General features: G+C 44.4%; 1 protein-coding gene across 1 annotated transcript in view; it reads right to left on the bottom strand.

The window, feature by feature from the left end:
* LOC117475947 (brefeldin A-inhibited guanine nucleotide-exchange protein 1-like) overlaps positions 1 to 12,495 on the bottom strand; it is a gene marked incomplete at its 3' end in the record, with an annotated part of 28,270 nt that extends 15,775 nt beyond the window's left edge. Inside the window, 1 exon segment of the mRNA XM_034122293.1 lies at positions 12,125 to 12,495. Within this exon segment, the coding sequence (XP_033978184.1) occupies positions 12,125 to 12,245 (121 nt within the window).
* Positions 12,496 to 12,670: the final 175 nt, after the last annotated feature.

The raw sequence follows: 12,670 nt of genomic DNA, 5'->3' as shown, positions 1-12,670 counted from the left end.
TTAAAAAATAGAGAAAGAAACGATGTTCTGATGGTGCATCATTTCCTCCTCTCTATCGGCCTCTCTTCTCTCAGTGTAATGATGGATTATTATATTCTTTCCCTGGTTCCATCCTTCTCTGGGATGAAGGCTCCATCCTTCTCTGAGATGAAGGCTCCATCCTTCTCTGAGATGAAGGCTCCATCCTTCTCTGGGATGAAGGCTCCATCCTTCTCTGGGATGAAGGCTCCATCCTTCTCTGGGATGAAGGCTCCATCCTTCTCTGAGATGAAGGCTCCATCCTTCTCTGGGATGAAGGCTCCATCCTTCTCTGGGATGAAGGCTCCATCCTTCTCTGGGATGAAGGCTCCATCCTTCTCTGGGATGAAGGCTCCATCCTTCTCTGGGATGAAGGCTCCATCCTTCTCTGGGATGAAGGCTCCATCCTTCTCTGAGATGAAGGCTCCATCCTTCTCTGAGATGAAGGCTCCATCCTTCTCTGAGATGAAGGCTCCATCCTTCTCTGCGATGAAGGCTCCATCCTTCTCTGAGATGAAGGCTCCATCCTTCTCTGGGATGAAGGCTCCATCCTTCTCTGGGATGAAGGCTCCATCCTTCTCTGGGATGAAGGCTCCATCCTTCTCTGAGATGAAGGCTCCATCCTTCTCTGGGATGAAGGCTCCATCCTTCCCTGGGATGAAGGCTCCATCCTTCTCTGAGATGAAGGCTCCATCCTTCTCTGGGATGAAGGCTCCATCCTTCTCTGGGATGAAGGCTCCATCCTTCTCTGAGATGAAGGCTCCATCCTTCTCTGGGATGAAGGCTCCATCCTTCTCTGGGATGAAGGCCTCCATCCTTCTCTGAGATGAAGGCTCCATCCTTCTTCTGGGATGAAGGCTCCATCCTTCTCTGGGATGAAGGCTCCATCCTTCTCTGGGATGAAGGCTTCCATCCTTCTCTGAGATTGAAGGCTTCCATCCTTCTCTGCGATGAAGGCTCCATCCTTCTCTGGGGATGAAGGCTCCATCCTTCTCTGGGATGAAGGCTCCATCCTTCTCTGGATGAAGGCTCCATCCTTCTCTGGGATGAAGGCTCCATCCTTCTCTGAGATGAAGGCTCCATCCTTCTCTGGGATGAAGGCTCCATCCTTCCCTGGGATGAAGGCTCCATCCTTCTCTGGGATGAAGGCTCCATCCTTCTCTGGGATGAATTCAGACGATCAATAAAAGCATCACGAGATGAAACGGGAGCTGAGAGGAAGCGAGGCTCTCCTCTGGTCGCAGGATCATTTATGCATCACCTGGGACTGAAGCGAGAGGAGAGGAGAGGAGAGAGGAGAGAGGAGAGAGGAGAGGAGAGGAGAGGAGAGATGCTGAATGCATGGAGGATACATGAAATGGAGGGGGAGACCCGGTGATGATGATGATGATGATGATGATGATGATGATGATGATGATGATGATGATGATGATGATGATGATGATGATGATGATGATGATGATGATGATGATGATGATGATGATGATGATGATGATGATGATGATGATGATGATGATGATGATGATGATGATGATGATGATGATGATGATGATGATGATGATTTTCTGGACTCTACTCAGGCTTTTTGGGGGAACTTAAAACATGTATTCTGCAGGACAGAAAGCAGGCTCTGAACCCACGTCTGCTTCAGGAACTATTTGTTTTTCCTTGAACACATGCAGCGCTCGAGATGAACAGTCTGCATGTTTCATATCACATAGAGACCAGAAAGAGAGCAGCAGAACATGGGGTGTTTTAGCAAGATGAGCTAATGCTAACAGCTAATGCTAACAGCTGTACATTACAGACAGAAATCTGCAGGTTAGACAAATAGTGACTTCTCCCTGATTTCAGAAGTCCCTGCAGCTTGCATTGAGGTAAAGACGTATGTCTGGAGAGTGGACTCCTTTTGCAGCAATGACTTATGGAAAACTGAATAGAGTGACACTTTTAAATATATCTGTCCATAACATAACATTCATAGAGCATCGTTTACGCTCTCCTGATGCTAACGGAGGCGTGTGGTGCAGTGGGTTGTGCGTTGGTGTTCGGATCAGGTTCAAACCCCACTGCAGTCAGCATGTCGTTGTGTCCCTGCCCACAGTATTGAGTCTGTAAGTCGCTTTGGATAAAAGCATCTAACAAGTGACATGTGATGTGATGTAGGCGATGCTGCACAGTATCTACCATGAGTTTCTGATCACATCGTTTCAATTATAATTCAGTCAGGACTTTTATCATGAGTTATTGTGAGACTGGTTCCTGTTTTCCATGCAGCACCTTTCAAATCCAGGGAAGATGTCTTGCACTCGACTGAGAACTCACACTTAAATAATAAATACAATCTAATAAAAACAAGGGAGATGATCGTTAGCTGCAGCGCTAAAACAGGCACGAACATAACGCATGTTGACCTCTTTATGAAGCTCTGATGGAAATGCAACTGATCTGCATGTTATATATCTGCTCTCCACTAACAGAGGAACACAAATAAAGGTATACACATGTCTGACGTCTGCACAGGTGACCTGGAATAAACCGGATTCACCTGTGGAGTACAAATACTTCCTTACTGTACTTAAGTACATTTTTCTGGTATCAGTACTTTACTCCACTACTTATTTTTCTGACGACTTTTTACTTTGACTTCTTACATTTTTAACACGAATACCTGTACTTTCTACTTCTTACATGTTGAACCCAAATACCTGTACTTTCTACTTCTTACATGTTGAACACAAATACCTGTACTTTCTACTTCTTACATGTTGAACCCAAATACCTGTACTTTCTACTTCTTACATTTTGAACCCAAATACCTGTACTTTCTACTTCTTACATGTTGAACACAAATACCTGTACTTTCTACTTCTTACATGTTGAACACAAATACCTGTACTTTCTACTTCTCACATGTTGAACACAAATACCTGTACTTTCTACTTCTCACATGTTGAACTCAAATACCTGTACTTTCTACTTCTTACATGTTGAACACAAATACCTGTACTTTCTACTTCTTACATGTTGAACCCAAATACCTGTACTTTCTACTTCTTACATTTTGAACCCAAATACCTGTACTTTCTACTTCTTACATGTTGAACACAAATACCTGTACTTTCTACTTCTTACATGTTGAAACACAAATAACCTGTACTTTCTACTTCTCACATGTTGAACACAAATACCTGTACTTTCTACTTCTCACATGTTGAACTCAAATACCTGTACTTCTACTTCTTACATGTTGAACCCAAATACCTGTACTTTCTACTTCTTACATGTTGAACCCAAATACCTGTACTTTCTACTTCTTACATGTTGAACCCAAATACCTGTACTTTCTACTTCTCACATTTCCCAAACAGGCTGGTTCCTTTAGTTTGAATGTGTGTTTGGTGGCGTGATCATATTTCTTTAGAGTCATTGCGTGCCTATTGATTTGAACACGATCCGTGTATCCATCATTTCCTGGTCTTCTCTAAAGAAGAGGGACCAATGAAAACGTTGTCATGTTGCCGTTGTTCAGCATGGAAACATTCATTAGCTAACAATGACATTATTGTTCTATTAATATAAAGGGAGGTCAGGTACTCTTTAAAACAGCTGCTAGTTATGGGTACTTTTTACTGAAGTACATTTCAAAGCCTCTTTACTTTGACTTGAGTGAAGAAGTTTAGTCAGTACTTCTACTTTTACCAGAGTATTTTAAACACGAGTATCTGTACATCTACCTGAGGAAAGGATGTGTACTTCTGCCTTCTCTGCTCTCCAGACAGAACAAACATCTTCAGGGAGTCGTAGTAAAATCCTTAATTAACAGCCGGATCATTTATAACACCGTGTTATCGGGGGGGGGGGGGGGGGGGGGGACGGACATGTGATTCAGTGTTTTCACACCTTCACACACACTGCTTCACACCTTGCAGGGAAAAGGTGTTTTTTCCACAGGTCTGAATTCAATCCTTAAAAAGCAGAAACCTCCTAAGAATGAGCAGCAAATAGATCCGTTATCAGTCTTCATGCTTTATATTAACGATATCTCGTTGAATATTATTTGTCCTGTAAACTTTTGCACATTTCTGCACAAATGACCAACTATAAAAACTGCTTTCCATTTTCCATTCACATTTAATGTACATTTTGTTAATCTTTTCCATATGTGTATTGTATTTCTTTGATTATATATATATTTTGTACACATACTAAAGCATTGTTTGCATATTTCCAATGTAGTTTTCTCATATTCTATGTTTGTATTTCTTGTACACATTAATTTCTTGACATCACTACGTAACACTCGCTCTCCTATTGGCTAGCGCTCCAACACATTGTACGTCATAGGCTAAGGGGGCGGGACATCTCTAAGCAGGTAGACCAATCACAACAAAGCCGACCAGCTAACCAATCAGAGCAGCTCTGGTTTCAGACAGAGGGTGAAAAGAGGTGCAGTATGAGGGAAATAAAGAGCTTTTTGAACATTAAAGCATGGAGACATGTCAACAACAACAACAACAGATTCACACTTTGAGAGTCTGCAAATTAAAAACAAGCCTCGACATGAATTAAAGTAATGGAACAAAATACAAACGTTTATCACCTGAAGCTGAATATAAACCAGCTTTTAGAGAGGAACAGGATCATGTTGGTGAAACCAGAGGAGGACATGGAGACTAATGAATAACTTAGAGTTAACAAACTCCACCATTACAGCATGGCAACACTCGGCTGCTTTATTCTCATTATTGTCACATATTTAACCCAAAATCTAGACTCAGTGAATGTCAGAGCAACAGGTGAGGAAACCTTCAATATCTACGAGCAATAAACCTGACAAACAAAGTGATTACAACTTCCTGACTGATATGTAACTAACGTGCACGCATGAAACACGGACACACTCAGAGAAGCCCTCAGACATCAGCTGTACCTGGACAGAGTCACATAGAAGAGAAGCTAATAGGACAGAGGAGCGTTTAGAAAGCAGATCTAAAGAGTGTGTGGATCGATGTCGGAACAAAACACTACAAATAATGGATTTTGGCACCTTCTTGGTTCGAGGCCATCTTGGGTTTTTAGGAGACTTTTCATCGACAAAAGAGTTCAAATGAACTTCAATTATGTAAAAACTCACTTTTAAAGATTTCAATTTGAGGCAAAAACAACCGAACATGAACGACCTGTCAATCACAGGAAGCCCCGCCCTAAATTAACGCTGTTTCACCGTCTATTTTACTCTAAATTGGAGCACAATTTACAAAATGAATATCAAACGGTATTAAAAAAAGACTTGAAACTACAGGTAGAAACATAAAGGGTTCCTGTCCATCAGGAGCATCTTTTATAGAATACAAAACGTATGTTAAATGGATTTATTGAAGTAGTGAATGCAGAGAAATCTCTATATTTATGTTTTCTCCACTCCTACTAAATGTGACCAACAAAATACCTTCTTATGTCAAACAAACAAAGTGTAGTACACACACACACACACACACACACACACACACACACACACACACACACACACACACACACACACACACACACACACACACACACACACACACACACACACACACACACACACACACACACACACACACACACACACACACACACACACACACACACACACACACACACACACACACACACACACACACACACACCCACACACACACACACACACACACACACACACACACACACACACACACAGACCTGAGAAGACCTAATGAAGGACATTAAGGTCAGGTGTGTGTTCTGTATGAATGCTTTATGTTAACGATATCCCACTTTTTTTATTGTTTGTACTGTAAACACTCCTGATTTGTCAAAAAACTACTATTTTAATGTATTTATTCAGATAAATTGAACATATATTCTTAGTATTTCTTTATATATTTCTCCTATTTTCTACATTTATATTTTTTGTACATATTTTTAAAGTATTTTTCAATAATTATAATGGATTTTTAATAACCTTTATTGTACCACTTTAATAGAATGTTTCCATATTTATTTAGTCCATCCATCCATCCATCTTCTCCCGCTTCTCCGTGGTCGGGGCGCGGAGGTATCAGTTCCAGCAGAGAGCCCCAAACGTTCCTTTCCCCTCATCAACCAGCTCTGACTGGGGGATCCCAAGGCGCTCCCAGGCCTCATCAACCAGCTCTGACTGGGGGGTCCCAAGGCGCTCCCAGGCCTCATCAACCAGCTCTGACTGGGGGGTCCCAAGGCGCTCCCAGGCCAGCGAAGAGATATAATCCCTCCAACTGGTCCTAGGTCTACCCCTCGTTCTCCTCCCAGCTGGACGTGCCTGGAACACCTCCCTAGAGAGGCGCCCAGGTGGCATCCTTACTAGGTGCCCGAACCACCTCAACTGGCTCCTCTCGACATGAAGGAGGAGCGGTTCGACTCCGAGTCCCTCCCGGATGACTCAACCTCTCACCTTATCCCTGAGGGAGACGCCAGACACCCTGAGGGAGACGCCAGACACCCTGCGGGGAGACGCCAGACACCCTGAGGGAGACGCCAGACGCCCTGCGGGGAGACGCCAGACACCCTGAGGGAGACGCCAGACACCCTGAGGGAGACGCCAGACACCCTGAGGGAGACGCCAGACACCCTGAGGGAGACGCCAGACACCCTGAGGGAGACGCCAGACACCCTGAGGGAGACGCCAGACACCCTGCGGGGAGACGCCAGACACCCTGAGGGAGACGCCAGACACCCTGAGGGAGACGCCAGACACCCTGAGGGAGACGCCAGACGCCCTGCGGGGAGACGCCAGACGCCCTGAGGGAGACGCCAGACGCCCTGAGGGAGACGCCAGACGCCCTGAGGGAGACGCCAGACGCCCTGAGGGAGACGCCAGACGCCCTGCGGGGAGACGCCAGACGCCCTGAGGGAGACGCCAGACGCCCTGAGGGAGACGCCAGACGCCCTGAGGGAGACGCCAGACGCCCTGAGGGAGACGCCAGACGCCCTGAGGGAGACGCCAGACGCCCTGCGGAGAAAACCCATCTCGGCCGCTTGTACCCGCGATCTCGTTCTTTCGGTTATTTAGTGTATTCTTTTATTCTATATTTACCTTTTTTGTACCATTTTAATAGCATTTTCCTATAATTATTTAGTTATTTCTGTTATTCATTATTTACCTTTTTTGTACACATACAAATGAGTTTTTCTACATTTATTTTGTGTCTTTCTACTACATATATTTATCATATTTTTAATATATTTCTATGTATCTTTCTTGTAGATATTTTTTTAAGTATTTTACGATAACTATAATGTTTTTTCTGCTATTCTATAATAACCTTTATTGAGCCGTTTGTATTGATCTTTCCATTTATCACATTCTTCCATATTTATTGTATTTTCTCTCTTGATTTGTGCATGTTGACATCATGTGAATCCTTTCATTTATTTCTCCTATTTTCTACATTCATCTTTCTTTTTTTAAGGATTTTTTATAATTATAATGTATTTTTAATTGCCTATATTGTACCATTGTTGTTCAATATCTATTTAGTGTTACTTTTATTCTATATTTACCTTTTTTCTACACATGTTAATAGTACAGGGTATAAGCAGGAATCCTGAAGTCAAATGTAATTCCTTTTAAGACCTTTTTTCAGACCCTTTCCATATATTTCAAGACCTCATCACCACTTTGAGTTCTAACCGGTTACATTGGTGACACACCTTACCTCACATTGACTATATACAGTGTTAGGGAGTCATTTGCCCTCGTGTCCTCCTTCGCCCTCTGACGCAGCTGACCAGCCTCGAGCAGCTATCTCCCTTAAGGAGGGGCTGCCCTAGCATATTGTTGTTCTTACCAGTTTGTGACGGGCAGCTCTCGGTCAGAGATAGTTATTGTTGTGGGAAACCTGGAACACATCCTTCTTGGGTGTAGATGACCCCGAGCCATAAGCGACAACAACTGTGATTCAGTGTCCTCAGCTGTTATGATTACACTCTGAACTAGTTAAAACCTGGAGCTACAGGAGGGGTCTTCAGAGTTGATGTGGCATCTCTACCGTGTGGTCAACTCGTGGCCCGTGACATGTTTTGTGAATTCTCCGGCCGAAGCTCCAAATAAACCGTCAGTGTTTGCCATCAAAGCTCCAGCTCTCCTCGTGTCTCTGAGTCCTGACTCCATCAAAGCTCCAGCTCTCCTCGTGTCTCTCTGAGTCCTGACTCCATCAAAGCTCCAGCTCTCCTCGTGTCTCTCTCTGAGTCCTGACTCCATCAAAGCTCCAGCTCTCCTCGTGTCTCTCTGAGTCCTGACTCCATCAAAGCTCCAGCTCTCCTCGTGTCTCTTTGAGTCCTGACTCCATCAAACCTCCAGCTCTCCTCGTGTCTCTCTGAGTCCTGACTCCATCAAACCTTCAGCTCTCCTCGTGTCTCTCTGAGTCCTGACTCCATCAGAGCTCCAGCTCTCCTCGTGTCTCTCTGAGTCCTGACTCCATCAAAGCTCCAGCTCTCCTCGTGTCTCTCTGAGTCCTGACTCCATCAAAGCTCCAGCTCTCCTCGTGTCTCTCTGAGTCCTGACTCCATCAAAGCTCCAGCTCTCCTCGTGTCTCTCTGAGTCCTGACTCCATCAAAGGTCCAGCTCTCCTTGTGTCTCTCTGAGTCCTGACTCCATCAAAGCTCCAGCTCTCCACGTGTCTCTTTGAGTCCTGACTCCATCAAAGCTCCAGCTCTCCTCGTGTCTCTGAGTCCTGACTCCATCAAAGCTCCAGCTCTCCATCGTGTCTCTCTGAGTCCTGACTCCATCAAAGCTCCAGCTCTCCTCGTGTCTCTCTGAGTCCTGACTCCATCAAAGCTCCAGCTCTCCTCCTGTCTCTCTGAGTCCTGACTCCATCAAAGCTCCAGCTCTCCTCGTGTCTCTTTGAGTCCTGACTCCATCAAAGCTCCAGCTCTCCTCGTGTCTCTCTGAGTCCTGACTCCATCAAAGCTCCAGCTCTCCTCGTGTCTCTTTGAGTCCTGTCTCCATCAGAGCTCCAGCTCTCCTCGTGTCTCTCTGAGTCCTGACTCCATCAGAGCTCCAGCTCTCCTCGTGTCTCTCTGAGTCCTGACTCCATCAAAGCTCCAGCTCTCCTCGTGTCTCTCTGAGTCCTGACTCCATCAAAGCTCCAGCTCTCCTCGTGTCTCTCTGAGTCCTGACTCCATCAAAGCTCCAGCTCTCCTCGTGTCTCTCTGAGTCCTGACTCCATCAAAGCTCCAGCTCTCCTCGTGTCTCTGAGTCCTGACTCCATCAAAGCTCCAGCTCTCCTCGTGTCTCTTTGAGTCCTGTCTCCATCAGAGCTCCAGCTCTCCTCGTGTCTCTCTGAGTCCTGTCTCCATCAGAGCTCCAGCTCTCCTCGTGTCTCTCTGAGTCCTGACTCCATCAAAGCTCCAGCTCTCCTCGTGTCTCTTTGAGTCCTGTCTCCATCAGAGCTCCAGCTCTCCACGTGTCTCTCTGAGTCCTGACTCCATCAAAGCTCCAGCTCTCCTCGTGTCTCTCTGAGTCCTGACTCCATCAAAGCTCCAGCTCTCCGAGTCCTGACTCCAATTGCTTCAGAACTTTCCCCCACATACAGTATTGATTGTCCTTCCTCCTTATCTTCCAACCATTTGGACGCAGACTTGCATTTCCCCATAACGATGTTGTTTAACAACCGGCGTAAACGGACCTTCGCGCGCTATCAAGCAGTGAGCGTGCGATGTCCTGTTCAGATGACGTCAAATCCAACGGGATGCCATAAATATACTACACAGAATCACTACACACCTACGCAATGATTACATTCAGGCAGACTGTAGAACACCTCTTTGGACAATTCATATACTTATTGAGACCCCGCGGACACCCTGTAGAAGTTTCCCATATTTATTTAGTGTTTTCTTATATTCTATATTCACCTTTTGAGTACACATATTAATAGTATTTTTCTATATTTATTTAGTATTTAATTTTATTCTATATGTATCTTTCTACTAAATATATTTATTGTATATTTCTATCTTGATTTTTGCTTACCATGGTTACGTTATGCACCAATACACATGCTTTAATGTGAATTCTGCCCGGCAACAACCCTGATTCAGATATTTCACTGACATCAAGCTGTGTGTGTGTGTGTGTGTGTGTGTGTGTGTGTGTGTGTGTGTGTGTGTGTGTGTGTGTGTGTCAGATCTTGTACTTGAGTAAAAGTAGAAGTAGAAAAACAGAGAGCTTTTTGAACATTAAAGCATGGAGACATGTCAACAACAACAACAACAGATTCACACTTTGAGAGTCTGCAAATTAAAAACAAGCCTCGACATGAATTAAAGTAATGGAACAAAATACAAACGTTTATCACCTGAAGCTGAATATAAACCAGCTTTTAGAGAGGAACAGGATCATGTTGGTGAAACCAGAGGAGGACATGGAGACTAATGAATAACTTAGAGTTAACAAACTCCACCATTACAATACACATGCTTTAATATGAATCCTGCCCGGCAACAAACCTGATTCAGATGTTTTCATTCACAGATCTCTGCAGAAGCTTTATGCAAATCCACATCCAGGGTATTTCCCTTGATGCTAGATAGACCTCACTGTCCAACAGAAAGATGACCTTTAGCACAGTTTCCTTTCTGTTGATCTACACACAGTAAAGTGGGGGAGGCGTTTATAATGTGTGTGTAGGTGGGTTGTTTTTACAAAATATCAGAGCACACACACACACACACACACACACACACACACACACACACACACACACACACACACACACACACACACACACACACACACACACACACACACACACACACACACACACACACACACACACACACACACACACACACACACACACACACACACACACACACACACACACACACACACACACACACACACACACACACACACACACACACACACACACACACACACACACACACACACACACACACACACACACACACACACACACACACACACAGCTACAGACACTGTGTGTGGACTCTTTGTTTCTTTGCTAGTGTCAGGTGACTCCTTCAGGACCAACCCAGGCCTGTTTCAGAGTCTGAACAGAAATAAAGTCAAAGTGTGGACATAACATTAGTTTTCAATATATAAAAAGGTAAATAATGAGCTGTTTTGGTGCTATGTGCTTTGTTGTTTTGTATACATGCATTTCAAACTGTATATCAATTATTCAAAGTCACCTAGATGACGTGTTTCGGAAAATACACCTGCTAACTAGTTTCATAAAGCTCCCGCATGTAATCACATCACAACCGGATATTAAGGCATCTGGACTTTCAAAATAAAAGCGACAACAGCTGACGTGGTTTTGATAAACATGCTTTATGAAGGGTAAAGTGATTTTCTTTTGTATTTAAACTTAGTACAATTTGAAATATAAATGTATATAAGCGTAAATTCAAGTTATTGTTTTAATTTATTTTGATTAGTTTGTTTACATTTGTTTAAATCTGACCGGAAGTGGTGTGTTATTATCACGTGCAGCTTCACAGTGATCTAGCAAAGAGGAGCTACTGACAGCTGACCCGACTTCACATAGAGTTTAACACCACAATAACCTCAAATATGCAACAATTAAACCGGTAAATGCATGAAAAACGTGATTAAATGTGTAATAAAGCAGTAATATGTGATGTACCCTCCCCGTGCTGTACGGGCACCGTGCCCGGTGTACCAGGAAGAGACACACACACACCACCTTTACGACTATAACACACCAACACACACATGTTAAATAAATATAGCTCATATTCCATGCATGTATGGGGTTTAAATGCAGGTTAGGTGCATAATAAAGCCGGGTAATAACTTTATTTCGCGTGCACAGGCCTGCTGTAGTTTCGCAGCATCGCCCACCCTGCACCATTTCCGTGTTTTACACCGAATCACTCCCGTTAAATCCGGTACAAAACGCGTCTCTCTGCAGGAACACACACCGAGAACAGCTGATGTTCTGATACAATGTTGCAGGAGAGACACTGAGGCGGCGTCACATCAAAGGCATGGTTCTGATGGTTCTAATGGTTCTAATAATGGTTATAAAGGTTTCTAATGGTTCCTCACCCAGTGCCACCTCGCAGGCTTTCCTCAGCTGGCTGTGGTGCGCCTTCTTCACCTCTTTATCGGCCAAAATCTTCTCCAAAGCCCGCGTGAGGAACATGTTCGTCTTTTTGCCCTCAAACATGTCGTGTTTTTCGGGGGCGAGGTTTGATCCTGATCCTGGTTTCTGGTCCTGGTGCTGGTTCGGGGTTTTAGGGGAGGGGGTTTTAGGTTTTTTTTAGGGGTTGGGGTTAGGAGGGGGGTGGGATAGCAGCCCAGCAGAGATGTAGTCCTTCAGTAATGTCACACACCCGAACACACAGACATAAATAAAGACAGAAGGTGGGGTAAATCCCTCAGACTGCCATTAGCGACCTGCATCCTCCTGCGCCATGTTGGAGAGAGGAAGTGACGTCAGGAGCGTGAGGGGAGGGAGGGAGAGGCTAGAGAGAGAGAGAGGGGGGGGGGGGGAGAGGGTACTGGTAATCCTGTAAACCAGTATGAACTCATTACTGTCCATTCATACATGTTGGGAATGAACTCCTTCAATGTGTGCAGGGTTTGTTGAAT

This window comes from Trematomus bernacchii, unplaced genomic scaffold (assembly GCF_902827165.1).
Source record: "Trematomus bernacchii unplaced genomic scaffold, fTreBer1.1, whole genome shotgun sequence".
NCBI lineage: Eukaryota > Metazoa > Chordata > Actinopteri > Perciformes > Nototheniidae > Trematomus > Trematomus bernacchii.
Note: the sequence above shows the minus strand (reverse complement) of the source record. Positions and strands in the feature narration are given on the sequence as shown.